Genomic DNA, 15,044 nt, shown 5'->3' on the forward strand with positions numbered 1-15,044 from the left:
GCTCACTGCAACCTCTGCCTCCCGGGTTCAAGTGATTCTCCTGCCTTAGCCTCCCAAGTAGCTGGGATTACAGGCGTGTGCTAACACGCGCAGCTGATTTTTGTATTTTTAGTAGAGATGGGGTTTCTCCATATTGGTCAGGCTGGTTTCGAACTCCTGACCTCAGGTGATCGCCAGCCTGGGCCTCCCAAAGTATTGGGATTACAGGCATGAGCCACCGTGCCTGGCCTAGTTTCTGGGTTTTTTTGAGGCATTTTATTTTTAATCAAATTCACATGTATTCTAAGCCTTATCCCAATACAGCTTTTCTGTATCACTCATGAAGCATAAAAAAGAACTTTGAATGCACCTACTTCACTTATATCAAAACTTGCGCCTGCAGCAGAAAGCTGTCTTTGAAATTACCTTTTTTTCAGTTCTTAGAAATATTTCTGGAAAATCTTTAATGGATGCTACAACTAGGTATAACTTATCACAGAAGAGGAATGTAGTATGACGCAAAGCGAATTTGAAAATTTTAAGTTTTATTTTGCATATTGAATGAAAGAGAGAAGCAAGAAAGAAAAAATAGATTTTTTTAAAAGGAAGTGCTTTCCGCTTAGGTATTATGTTTATTGCTCTAGGGTCATTTGAAAACAATACTGATGAGATTTGCTTTTCTGGTATAGGTACGATAACAACATTACATTTATAAAATGTGAGTATGGGTAGCTATAAGATTTGGGACAGATAAGTCTACCTGTTTACCTTGAGTTTATACACAGGCAAGAGAACTGAGGCAAAAGGATTATCTTAGGTTTCTTTCTGCTGTGCCATTCTGGGATTTACAAAAGATTAAACTAAGTGGGTGAATATAGCCCTCTAGTGGTTCTGTTTAATGCTTACACTTAACTTTGGTGCATCTAAGCATTTCTCTAATGTTTACTGATTTTAAGAAACTTGCTGAGAAGAATCAGATTTTAATAATGTGAATGGAATAAAGAATATGGGAAAAAAGGTAATAGGGATACCTTATTATTCTAACAAAACATGTTTGGGTTAGTTTTCAGGTTATAATGTGATAACTCAGAATATTTTTACTCTGCTTTACAATATCAGTGATTGAATTCAGATACTTTGGCAATGTATAAAATGATTACTATCATCAGATAATTTTAATTACGTGCATATCAAACTAGGATAATTTTTTTTTTTTTGAGATGGAGTCTCACTCTTGTTGGCCAGGCTGGAGTGCAGTGGCACAATCTCAGCTCACTCCAACCTCTGCCTTCCGGGTTCAAGCGATTCTCCTGCCTCAGCCTCCTGAGGAGCTTAGATTACAGGTGTGCGCCACCATGCCCGGCTAATTTTTGTATTTGTAGTAGAGACAGGGTTTCACCATGTTGGCCAGGCTGGTCTTGAACTCCTGACCTCATGATCCACCCTCCTCTGCCTTCCAAAGTGCTGGGATTATAGGCGTGAGCCACCGTGCCCAGCCAGCTATGGGATAAATTAACTGAGGTGGATGGTGGAGTTGATCATGTTATATCCATGCTATGAAATATATAGCTACTAATAAATTAGACTTTATTAGATTCTGAGATTATTGACCTGGAATTTATAATACAGCCTTAGGGGAAAACAAGTTGCATTATATATGCATTATATATATACATATATACTTCTTTTCCTCATTTTTGTTTATAAGAAAAAAGTGGAGGAAACCTTAAACACTTGTATGAATATATATTTGTATAAGCAGAGAAAAGCATAAGAAAGAATATGCACCAAACAATGCTGGTACCTTTGGGAGAGGGAGATTCGAAAGTAGGAAGGAGATTACTTATTTATCACTAACATTTTAATTAAGGAGAAAAAAACAAAATGAGCTGCAATGGAAAAATTTGAAGGGTCAACAGAAAACAGGGACCTTAATCTGAATAGTTTCAGAGGACTAAGACTGGCTTTTAATAACAGAACTGATTTCCAGCAGAAATCATTTAAGTCTGCCCCTGCACTGATTTCCTGGGTTTATTGTTTAATTGTGATGTGTGTGCTTGATAATCTCCTTAGACTGAAGACTAATGCCCAAATAGGTTAAAATGTGTAGTGCTTGGTATTTCTTTTTGTTTTGCTAATAAGCTTTTCCCTTATTCTGGGAATTAAAATCCTTTCCTCTTTAGCCCAATTAAATTTGTTAAGGGAGGGCCTCTATGAAAAGGCCCTTCTTTGAGGTCTCTAAGTGGAAATGATTGGTCCTGAAAGATCTTTCCTCAGTAGCTCATACAACAGTTCATAATTATCAAAGGCTTATTATGAAGGGTGTCTCAGTATCTTCCCTCCAAAATGCTAAGAAATAATTTAGGCAACAGTTCAGACTCTAAAAGTGAAGATGGCTCGGTCTTTTCACAGACTGAACACAATATTGTTGCAACTTACTTGGTTATGGCAGGTATGGATGTTTAACAGTTATCTTTCTTTAGGGCGAAGAAAAGCAGAAGTTTTCAGCATAAGGCACGCATTGTTTCAAGTTCCATATTATTGGCCAACCTTGAGAAGTCATTTATCCGACTTGGCTTGCTCGTGGTAAATGAGGATGATGATATTCTATTTCTGGGCTGTAAATCAAATAAGAGAATGTGGGTGAAAGATAAGTGAAAGCATTAGTGATGGCCATTGTCGCAGGGTATTTTAATGTTTGGTAATGTAAGAGCAGTGAAGTGGGGCTGAGAAAAGTTTTCTATGTAATAAGTAGTTCTTTTATAAAAATCTATATATTTGGTTATTGCATTGTCAAAGTTTTTATTGGAGAAGAGCATGTACCATGGCAAAAATGTATTTTTATATCATTTACTATTCTTATACATAATCCTCATATTTTTGTTCTTGGTGGTAGAATTTAACTAAGGACTTAAAGATTCTGGAAAGAAAAAGTCCTAAGAAGACAGAGCAGAGTATATTGTCATTAAGGACAGAGTTTGAAAATTCAGCTTGCTCTAGAATACTTATTGGAAAACTCTTGAATTTTGGATTTCATGTTTTAGTATATTTGCAACTGTGAGCAAGTTCTTTCTCCTTTTCTTCCATTTTCTTACCTGTAAAACAAGGATAAGAATAAGTTACCTGTCATGATTGTTATAAGGCGTAAAATTAAATGATATATAAATGCCAATAGTAGGTGTTGGGCAAATATTTGTTTCTTTTTCCCTTTCCTCCCTACACACTCGTTGATGTAAAGGATTATTTGCAGAAAAAAAGGGATGGGGGAAATGACAGTAGAAACTCTTTATCTTTTGATTGTATCATTGAATTGTGTAACTTTTATATTGAGCAATCACTTAATTTTCGACTTTATACTCCGTAACGAGTTTTAGGAGTCACTGTATTATACTGGGTTCATTATTTTTTGGGTGGACTTTTATGAAAATTTCAATCATATTCAAAAGTAGAGTGAAAAGTATAACACAGCATCCTATACCCAGTTTATAATTGTTTAGTTTCTTCCTTATAATTCAACATATTACTTCCAGTGCTAGAAATTGTGAGTTCCTCAGTTAAGTTTTGTGATTTTAGTGACATCTTATCTCATTCATTTGAATACCTCTGTATGATAAGTACTAAACAAGTTCTAGTTTCTTTGTTATTGCAAAAAAGAGAGCGAGAAAATCTCTTGACAATTACATGGAAATACTCTGTATGCAAGTGTTTGGTTTAGTTTTTTGTAGATGACCAAAAAAAAAAAAAAAAAAAAAACCAAAACCAGAAACAACCAGAACTATCCTTTTTTGACCTGGTTACAAAATTAGCATGCAGAAAATATTCTATTTAGTTCTTATCTCTGTAACAGTAGTAATAATAGTAATCTTACTACTGCTACTAATGTTATCATTTGAATACTTGCTATATGCCAAGCACTGTTCCAAAACCTTACACATACAGGATAATTCATCCTTACACTAATTCAGTAAGTTACTTTTCAGTTTTATTTCTCTAGTTTATACCGATGAAGAGCTTAAGAATCTTGTCCAATGCACACATCTGAGTAGCTACACCAGGATTTGAACCCAGGCATTTTGTTTCTAGAGCCCTCACATATAACTCCAAGAGTCAGCTTTATCAAAGTATACAATAAGTATGTGTGGTTTGCTTGTGTTTCTTGTGGAGCAACTGAAGAAAGCAGATCTGACCTCTTTATGCTTTTGTTCTGACCCTGTATCAAGCATCCATTTTTTTTTTAGATCCCCTAACTTTCCTCCTTTAACAAAATCCATGTAAACTTGCAAATCAAAACCAATAGTATGAGGAAAGGGTGTAGTGAAAGCATTTATTTCATTTGTTACTTTCACCAAGAGCCTATTTAGATTTTTAATTTAATCTTTTATTTAGTTTTTGGCTCCTATAAACTTACCAACTTCCAGTGCGACAGACATTTTGTTAATTTAGTGTCCTTGAGCACTCTCCCTTTCCCCAATTAAGGCTGGGAGGTAAGAGGACATGGTGAATTCGAGGATCTGAGATAAATCATTACGGATGAATTGTAAAATGAAGGGTGAGAGATATGTTGAAAATGATGGCTGAGTATCAGACAGTGATGAGCCATGTAAGGTTTAAAGGTGACAGGGAGTCACTAAAGGATTTGAAACCAGAGTGACATGATCTGATTTGCATTTTAGAAATGTGCTATAGTGGTAGCTAAGAAACCACATAGGAGGCCATTGCAGTGATTCTGAGGAGGGAATAATGACAGTGGGGACAGAACGAAGTAGATATATTCAAGAGCTAGAAGGTGGAATTGATGATTGGATGATGAGACTGTGGTAGGAGAGGAAGCATCAAAGATGACTCAGGTTTCTTTTTTGAGCTACTGAATAGATGGTGATGGTCTTCATTAAGATAGAAACATACATGGGGAAGAAGAGGTTTGAGGCAGGTGAAAAAGTCTCTCAGTTCAGTTTGAGAGGTGTCCAATAAAAAGTTGGACACATGGGTTTCAGTGTCCGGAGGCTGGAAAGTATCAGGATATAGCCTTGGAAGAAATCACTCAGAGTATGTGAAAAGAAAGGGGTCCAAGACAGAAGGTTGGACAATGCGCATATTTAATGAGTCAGATGGGGAAAGAAAGGCCAGGAAGTAGATCAAGAAGGGTCTGTCCAAGAGATTGGATGGAAATCACAGAAGACAAGAGAAAAAATGTTTCAAGGGTGAAGGAGAAGTCAACATCAAGTGCTACTTAGCGTTTAGACTGACTGTGAGATGGGGCTTAACTAAAACCTAACAACTAGGTGATCTATTGTATACCCATTAGAAGACCTGCATCTGGGGAAACAAGGCAGAGTGTTTGGCACAGCTGCAGAGAGAATAGAAAAAAGCACTGAACTGTTTACTTCATACCCCCCATTATTTCTTAGACTCCGAGAATTATAGTTACTTTATTCTGGTTGTGTATTTGGTAGGCAGCAATTTACTGCACTGTCTTTATCTAACTTTAAAAAATCATTGAATCTGTAGCTAGCCAGAAAGATTCTTCATTAAATTCTTCAGAGTATTTTTGTATACATGCGACAATCGTAGATGCTAAAAATAAGGCCAAAGAATCATCAAATTTGCTATCATTGTGTGCTAATTATCTCGAAGGAATGATAGAAACTAAGCAATATGGGTTTTAGTTGTAGCCACTTGTTAAATAAATCTGCTGTATGTCACATAATCAAAAACCACAGAAATAATGAGGAGCCTGAAATCTGCATGAAAAGACTAGGAAAAGTAACAGTTAAATTATATAGAGTCACGTAAGACTATATTATAAGCACGTCATTCGGAGATTTAGGACGGAGAGGATAGTGTGGGTAGGAGAAGGGTTAGGAGCTTGAACTGAAGTTTGAAGGATGGATGGCATTTGGATAGGCAGAAGGAAGGAGCAGGATGCTCCAAGTGGGAGAAATATGAGTCAAGCATGGTGTATCTGGGACATAACTAGAATAGAGTGTTCGTTTGATGAGTGTAGAAATTTGCTTCTAGAGAGTGACAACAGATTGAGGCAAAGAGCCTGGAATATCAGGTTGGGACATTTGGATTTTTATCCCACAGCCAGTGGGGAATATTACAAGTTTTCAAGAGGAGAAGAACCATGGTTAGTTCTATGTTACAGCAAGCTGATTCTGCCAGAAGCAAGGAGGGGAAAAGAACAGGAATCTGGAAGGTTGGCATAACAGGCTAAGACGGAAGTTCTGAATGAAGTGCCAAGATATGATAAAAGTTTTTACTGAGCTGGTGTTGTTGTATGTTGGTGCTTGGAAACTGTCCCTCTCTGACAATAGTTGAGGATTGATCACCAAGTAATTCTTTCCTTGACGAGGAATTCAACTCTATTCCTGCTTGTTGCACAACCCTCCTTTAGTCTCTAGTAATCCAGTAATGATTCTAGCTTCTTGGCTGAAATCTATTCACATCCCAGCCCCCACACCCCGTTAGGACCTAGTATGGCCCATATTTGGCTTTTGCCCTTTACAGCATGTAGGGGATGTTGAACATGCACATCCAGTACACTCAACAATACTTCTCAGTGTAAATTAATGCAGTGGCATTCTGGTTGATAAGTGTAGTTATCCGCCTGCCTCAGTGCAACCAATCTGGGGCACTGACAACAATGAGGTTCTGAACCTGCAAGCAAACAGTCAAGAACTTGATTAGGCTGGTATCAGCTGTGAGGCTTCTCTATGAACCAAAAAGCTGGTTCAACTTCCTCTCTGGATAGTCGAGTCTTGTAGTATGCATTCTTCTGTCGGGGTAGGGGTGTGTGTGTGTGTGTGTGTGTGTGTGTGTGTGTGTGTGTGTGTTGGATGAAGAATTTGGACATGTTGAGTTTCAAGAAATACTGGAATAGTCATACAATTTTACATATGGTAAATGCTTAGTAAATGTTTAATGACAATGAGTTGAAGGAAAAGAGAAGATGTGGAGCTGGAGCTTGTGTCATGGCTGGAAATAGTGACAAAAATGCTGTCAGGATAGTATAATAATTGAAGCTTGATAAAGGCAACTATAGAAAAACAACAGCCCCAGGACCCAGGAAGGAAGAGGAGGAAGTTAAGCTGCCAAAAAGAGGGTATGGTCAGTCACGCATTTGTCCTAAAAATCAGCAGGAATGGTATGAAAGCCAATGAAGGAAGGTCAAGGACAGAACACTCAATAGTGATATTAAAACCAGCCTTCAGTGCTGGCTTGTGCAATTGGCAGATTCTTTGTGTTTTAATTTTCTTATTTCACAGAAGGGATGTGAAGACGTTACACACAGTTTTAAGAACAGCAGGAGCTCTTCAAATAAATGAACTAAAATAGATCTGTTATGTTTTTAAAGGGGCTTATATATTTAATTTTGAGTCTACTTCGAAACATTCAAATTAAACAAAATGCATCATATTTTTTGTGTGTGTTCTCAGGTATGATAAGTATTCTCAGCAACATAATAGTTCTGGGCATCTTCATTAAGTACAAGGAACTTCGGACACCCACAAATGCAATTATTATTAACCTGGCTGTTACTGATGTAGGGGTCAGTAGCATTGGCTATCCCATGTCTGCTGCCTCAGATCTGTATGGAAGTTGGAAATTTGGATATGCAGGCTGTCAGGTATTGGAGATCATTAGAATGAAAGCAAAATAAATAGATTAAAGAAATGTAAATTTAAATGTCTAAAATGAATCCCAAGAGTTTAAATCGAATAATATATTGTAGGATAATAGATATAGTGCTTTTATGGAAAACAACTTCAGAAATGACTAGGAATATATTCTTTAATAAGAGAAATAAAATTACTAATCATTGTTACATTTTCCAAATTCTCCTAACCCAAAGGAAGAAACAAGGAAAACAACTAGCATTCAACTGAGTGAGAAGAGTAATGATTTGCATATTCAGCTGAAAAATTGCATATTACAAATTAAGAAAGAAATACCCTGCTTTCATCTGAAACAATAAAGCATTTAGTGATTTAATCATAATATTATGGAAGATAGTTAAGCTACCATGTTGTTGAATTTTTTCCTATAGGAAGACCTCCATGAGAATTGTTACTAAATGTATTTGTTATTTTTTACTAAAAAGAAAACGTATTAATAGTAATTTGCTTTAAGATATTAGGCAAATATTACTTTTGGCCTAATTCCTTTAACAGTTTACTATCATAAGCTAAAAACTATAGAGAATAATGTAGTAGTGAATACACAATATCCACATAAGTTCCAACCAGTTTTGTGAAATCTTAATGTTTTGCAATCTGTGCTTCAGATTGTTTTTCTTTTTAAAGATCTAAAGCTATACAGATACTGATACCAAAGTGCTGTCAGGATAGTATGATAATTGAAGCTTGATAAAGGCAACTATAGAAAAAGAAGAGTCCCAGGCCTCAAGAAGGAAGAGGAGAAAGTTAAGCTGCTAAAAAGCAATCTTATTCCTCCCATGAATGTTTTTCTATCTTATATATGTGCACATAAACCAGATACTGTCTGAATACTTTAGGTTTTGTGTAAATGATATCATATTGTTTGCATTATGCAATTTCCTTTCATTGTTAGATATTATGTTTTTGAGGTTTATGTTGATGGATATGGCTGTAAGTCATTCATTTTAACTGCTATATAATATTCCATTTTATGAACATAGCCCAATGTACTTTTTCATTTTACTCTTATTGGACATTTGTTCCCATTTTTTTTTGTATCACAGACAAGACTTCAATAAATGTTCTTATTATGTTTTCTTCTGCAATATGTGAGTTTCTCTAGACACATTGCCTAGAAGTGGAATGGTAAAGTTGTAGAGAATGTTCATCTTCAACTTTATCAGAAGTAGCCAAATTGCTGTCCAAAATAGTTATTCAGATTATGAGAATGCCTATTACTCCACCTTCTCCTTAACACTTGGGATTGTCAGACTTTTAAATTTTCATTTTCATGGGGGTGAAATGCCATCAGATAATCAGTATTTTTTTGAATATTTATTGTGGTTGTATGTCTAATGTTATAAATATTCAAAAGCCAATGGGCTTGTGTGAATAACCCATTCATCATCTGGTCATTTTTCTATTGAGTTTGTCTTTTCCTCTGGTTGAATTGTCCATCTTCAGAGTACTACTCTTTTGCTGGTTTGTGGTTGTTCTGCATTCTGTTTATAGAGTGTTGTATAGAAATTTCACTGTAAGTCTTAAAATATTCAAAAGGTTCCTTTCAGTTACAAACTACTTACCCTAAAGTCTTTTATTAAACAAGTTACAATTTGATAATGAAGATATATTTTAAAGTAATAAAGTAAAAAACATTTGGTATATTTGAGATATATTCTAACAGTGGTACAAAAATCTAAATGTTTCTTGGGAGGGTGTTTAGAATGGTAGAGTCTTTTCAATTTTGGTTTTCAGGTTTATGCTGGATTGAATATTTTTTTTGGAATGGCAAGCATTGGATTACTCACGGTCGTGGCTGTGGACCGATATCTGACCATCTGCCTTCCTGACATAGGTACAGCACTTTTCTCGGCTTTCTTAATGAATCATTTCTTGACTAATGACCACTCAATATGTGTATGCTAATATATAAACCTAATGGTTTGTAGTTAGGGTCAGTCTTATTTCTTTGGCAATAATTGTTCAAATGTTTCAATGGTTTCCTATTGTACTTAGAATAAAATCCAAATTTCGTAAGGCCACCCGCACTTTGGGGCATGGACCAAGCCCAGAATGAGGCCTTCATATTTACTGTTTTCCTAGGTCTGGAAAGCTCCTCTTCCTGCTTATCCTCTGGTTGGTTTTTTTCTCATTTAGGTTTCAGCTTAAATGTCATTTTTTTCCAGAATGTGAACTTACGTATATAGGCTTGGTAAAAAGGGAGAATATATTTATTATTTTATTTGGAGTTGCATCCATGTTTTGGCTCCTAAGACCAACTAAAGTGCTCTGTAAAGAATTTACTTGCTAACACTTATGAATCAAGCAAGTTTAAAAAAGTGAGTCCCATCAATGGCAAATGATGCTAATATTTTCTGTGCTTGATAATAGGGAGGAGAATGACCACCAATACTTACATCGTCATGATTCTGGGAGCCTGGATTAATGGCCTGTTTTGGGCTTTGATGCCTATTATTGGGTGGGCTAGTTATGCCCCAGATCCTACTGGTGCTACCTGTACCATAAACTGGAGGAAAAATGATAGGTAAGAGACAAGTTTACATGTTATAATCAAATGCTTCTAACGTAGACATTTTCTCACCCTTTCAAATTTAATATCAGATCATGTGTTCCTCATACAGAGAGAGAAAAGTGCTTACTTGGTAGTAATGATGTGATTCTAGCAAAAGTCAGAATTGAGAAAAGTGACTAATGCTTGTTTGCAAGTAAAGGTCATCCAGCTCTTTGTCTCCCTCACCCCATTCCTTCCTTCCTGCCCAGTGTTCTCTCTTAAGGCAGCAACGCAGGGTACCAATCACCCTTCCAATATCTGCACATCTCAAAGGTAGGATCATGAGCAGGGAAAGGGTTAATGAAGCTAGACAGAGTATACAGCTCTGGCAAGAGCCCAGGCTGTCTCCTTGCCGTCTTTTCAGGATGGTTTGGTGTTCAAGCACATTCTGAGAACTGCACAGCAAAAGTAGAAGCACTGCAAAGATTTGCCTGCTAGTTAGTGAGGCTTCTGTATATTTTCCAGGAACAAGAGGATAATTTAGTTCATTAAAAGAAATGAAGGATAACATAAAAACTTCTAAAATCTCAAACCAGAAAATTTCTAAATCTCAAACCAGATCTAAATCTCAAATATCTTCTGTAGACTCAAAAAGTAAAAGCTGGGCACGGTGGTTCATGCCTGTAATCCCAGCACCTTGTGAGGCTGGGGCGGGAAGATAACTTTAGCCCAGGAATTTGAGACCAACCTGGGCAACATATTGAGACCCTGTCTTTACAAAAAAAAGAGGAAAAAAAAATTAGCTGGGTGTAGTGGTGCAAGCCATTGGTCTTAGCTACTCAGTAGGCTGAAGTGGAGATTGGTTTGAGCTGGGGAGTTTAAGGCTACGGTGAGACGTGATTGTACCACTGTACTCCAGCCTGGGTGACAAAGCGAGATTCTGTCTTGAAAACGATTTGAAGTAAATGATTTAGGCTCTATAGGCCAGACGGTCTCTATCACAGCTCTTCAACTCTGTCATCATCCTGTAAAAGCAGCCATAGCCAATATGTAAATGAGGGCACATGGCTGTGCTTCAATAAAACTTTATTTACAAAGATGAGTGATGGGCTGGAATAGGCCTATAGTCCACAGTTTCCCAATTCCTGGCCTAAATGAACTAAAAGTCAAATATACTTCTTAAACTATTTAACAATATAATGACTACTGGTGTTATTTTTAATAATTGTCTCCTCTTTCCTCTTTCCCAATTTAATACATTAAATGAGCAATCATGATTCCCTTTTCTTATTTTCAGATCTTTTGTGTCTTACACCATGGCAGTTATTGCAATAAATTTTATTGTGCCCTTGACAGTGATGTTTTACTGCTATTACCATGTCACACTGTCCATCAAACATCACACTACCAGTGACTGCACTGAGTCCCTCAACAGAAACTGGTCAGATCAGATAGATGTAACAAAGGTAAGAGGTCAAAATCCTTGAAAAATTGTCATGGAGCTTTTACCCATTCATAGGTGAGAGTCCCTGGTACCACCACAGTCTTCTCTCCCTCATCTCCAATTCTCACTCCTCCGCTCTTTCTTCTGTGTTTGCCTCCTTATTTCTTTTTTTGTTTTTATTTTCATTTTTTTTTTTTGAAATGGAGTTTTGCTTTTATTGCCCAGGCTGGAGTGCAATGGCATGATCTAGGCTCACTGCAACCTCTGCCTCCTGGTTTCAAGTGATCCTCCTGCTTCAGCCTCCTGAGTAGCTGGGATTGCAGGCATCTGCTGCCACGCCGGGCTAATTGTTTTGTATTTTTAGTAGAGACGGGGTTTCACCATGTTGGCCAGGCCGGTCTCTAACTCGTAACCTCAGGTGATCCGCCCATCTTGGTCTCCCAAAGTGTTGGGATTACAGTCATGAGCCACTGCCCCATCCACTTGCCTCCTTATTTCTGAATGATATGCTGTTTGCTCTTTTGGATATTTTTGTTGGCCACCATCTCTTGATTTCCTACTATGGATGATGAGGTTTTATTCCCTTACACCACCCACTTGCTTGCCCAACTCTTCCTCCACACTTTTCTCTCTCCTTCCCTGTCAGTATAATGTTAACAATATCTGGCTAAAGAGGCTCTTTCCCTGCTCTCAATATGTTTAAACACACCACAGAAGTGATGCACTTTATCCTGTTCTTGAAGCCATCCTCCTGGTTCTCTGGGGCCTTTTGCTCTGGTTTGAATTGGTTTCTCCTGAGGGCTGCTGCTCAGAACACCAACATCCTCAGGTCTCCCTTCATCACCAGCTCACACTCGGGATGCTTTTGCCTCCTTGCAGGATCAAATGCCCTGTTTTCTGGAATGGTTGTCTTCCTTTTTTTTTTTTCTTAGTTTATTTTCTCTGATTTGGTGGAACACATTCTCCAAAATTAATTCCTGAGGTTACAGGAGAGGTAAATTTTTTAAGACGTTGCATAACTGAAAATGTCTTAATTTTACTATCATATATGATTGTTTGCCTGGTCTAGAATTCTAGGTGCAAAAGTAATATTTGAAGAGTTTTGAAGGCATTGCTCTACAGTCTCCTAGCTTCCAGCACTGCTGCTACAAAGGCTGATGGCATTCTGGTGGCTGATGCTCTGTGGTGATCTGTGGGTTCTCTCTGGAAGCTTATAGGATCTTCTCTATGTCTCTAGTTTTCTGAAAATGTATACTGATGTGCCTTGGTATGAGTATTTATCCAGTGCTGGGTACTTGGTGAGTACTTTCAGTGTAGAGACTCTTGTCTTCCTCTTCTAGGATATTTCTAGTATGATTTCTCTGATGATTCCTGTCCCTGTGTTTTTTCTTTTCTCTTTCCCTGGAATTCTTTTATTTGGATATTTCATCTTCTAGACTTATCTACTAATTTTCTTAAATTTTATCTCCCATATTGTCTATTTTTGTTTGTTTCTTTTGTGGTGGTTGTTTGCTTTTGTTTCTACTTTCTGAGAGATTTCCTCACCCATATCTAGATCTAGGATAAGAGTGAGGAAAGTGAAGGCCAACCCGTGGGTGCAAAATTCAAGCAGGCACCAATAAATTCATTAATTAAAAAAAGCAGTTTAATCTAGTACTTAAAAAAACAATATTGGGCCGGGTGTGGTGGCTCACTCCTATAATCCCAGCATTTTGGGAGGCCGAGGCAGGCAGATCATCTGAGGCTGGGAGTTTGAGACCACCCTGACTAACATGGAGAAGCCCCATCTCTACTAAAAATACAAAATTAGCCGAGCATGGTGGTGCATGCCTGTAATCCCAGCTACTTGTGAGGCTGAGCCAGGAGAATTGCATGAGCCTGGGAGGTGGAGTTTGCAGTGAGTCGAGATTGCGCCATTGCACTTCAGCCTGGGCAACAAGAGCAAAACTCTGTCTCAAACAAAAATCCAAAAAAACAAAACAATATTAGTATAAAAATTATGTTGAACAAAATACAAATTTTAAATAAAAGCACGATCTGACCCTGCACTTAGATAATTTACCTGATTCACCTCTCCCGATCCCAGTCTGATAATATAATACAACCTTTCTGTTATATTTTTAACATTCTACTCTCAACTTTTACAGATAGGATAAAATCCATTTTTNTCCCTTGCCAACTTTTTAATGGGGTTGCTTGTTTTTTCTTATAAATTTAAGTTCCTTATAAATGCTGGATATTAGACCTTTGTCAGATACACAGATTGCAAAAATTTTCTCCTATTCTGTAGGTTATCTGTTTTCTCTATTTATAGTTTCTTTTGCTGTACAGAATCTTTTTAGTTTAATTAGATCCTATTTGTCAATTTTTGCTTCTGTTGCAGTTGCTTTTGGCATCTGCATCATGAAATCTTTGCCTGTACCTATGTCCTGAATGGTATTGCCTAGGTTCTCTTCTAGAGTTAAAAACCATTTTTATTGCTAAAACAACTATTTTATACTCTACTCTCTCCTTGTTTTATGGATGTATATCTTCTGTCATTTCTGTGACATTATGTATATATTTATATTTCCTTCTGTTTACCACATATTTTTGTTTCTCCTCAGTTACTGCACTGTTTTTGTTTTCTTTGCCTGTCAATGTAAAAGTTTTCTTTCTTTTTCTTTTTAAAAAAAAATTCCAACTTTTATTTTAAGTTCAGGGGTACATGTGCACGATATATAGGTTTGTTACACAGGTAAACGTGTGCCGTGATGGTTTGCTGCATAGATCATCCCAGGTATTAAGCCCAGTATCCATTAGCTATTCTTCCTGATCCTCTCCCTCTTCCCTCCCTCTGCCCTCCGACAGGCCCCAGTGTGTGTTGCTTGCCCCCATGTATCTATGTGTTCTCATCATTTAGCTCCCACTTATAAGTGAGAACATATGGTATTTGGTTTTCTGTTCCTGCATTAGTTTGCTAAGGATAATGGCCTCCAGTTCCATTGATGTCTCTGCAAAAGACATGATCTCATTCCTTTTTATAGCTGCATGGTATTCCATGATGTATATGTACCACATTTTCTTTATCCAGTCCATCATGAGAATTTAGATTGATTCCATGTCATGTCCATGATTGCTATTGTGAATAATGCTGCAATAAACATACATGTGCATGTGTCTTTATAATAGAATAATTTATATTCCTTTGGGTATATACTCAGTAAAATAATGGCTGGGTTAAATGGTATTTCTGTCTCTAGGTCTTTGAGGAATTGTCACACAATCTTCCACAATGGTTGAACTAAGTTATACTCCCACCAAGAGTGTAATAGTATTTTCCACAGCCTCACCAGCATCTGTTATTTTTTGACTTTTTATTAATAGCCATTCTGACTTGTATGAGATGGTATCTCATTGTGGTTTTGATTTGCATTTCTCTAATGATCAGTGATGAGCTTTTTTTTTT

At 37.1% G+C, this 15,044-nt stretch overlaps 1 protein-coding gene across 5 annotated transcripts in view; it reads left to right on the forward strand.

The window, feature by feature from the left end:
* GAR1 (GAR1 ribonucleoprotein) overlaps positions 1–15,044 on the forward strand; it is a 31,556-nt gene that overhangs the window by 10,543 nt on the left and 5,969 nt on the right. For 3 of the 5 annotated variants that reach the window (XM_017509640.2, XM_037731877.1, XM_017509631.2), the window contains exons 7-10: positions 7,419–7,609; positions 9,396–9,495; positions 10,032–10,185; positions 11,450–11,618. In XM_017509640.2, coding sequence (XP_017365129.1) covers positions 7,419–7,609; positions 9,396–9,495; positions 10,032–10,185; positions 11,450–11,618 — 614 coding nt within the window. Of the gene's footprint in view, positions 1–1,457; positions 2,432–7,418; positions 7,610–9,395; positions 9,496–10,031; positions 10,186–11,449; positions 11,619–15,044 lie in introns of those variants that run through there. The other 2 variants (XM_017509656.2, XM_017509649.2) reach the window with 2 other exon arrangements.

This window comes from Cebus imitator, unplaced genomic scaffold, assembly GCF_001604975.1.
Source record: "Cebus imitator isolate Cc_AM_T3 unplaced genomic scaffold, Cebus_imitator-1.0 Scaffold17, whole genome shotgun sequence".
In the NCBI taxonomy this organism is placed as follows: domain Eukaryota; kingdom Metazoa; phylum Chordata; class Mammalia; order Primates; family Cebidae; genus Cebus; species Cebus imitator.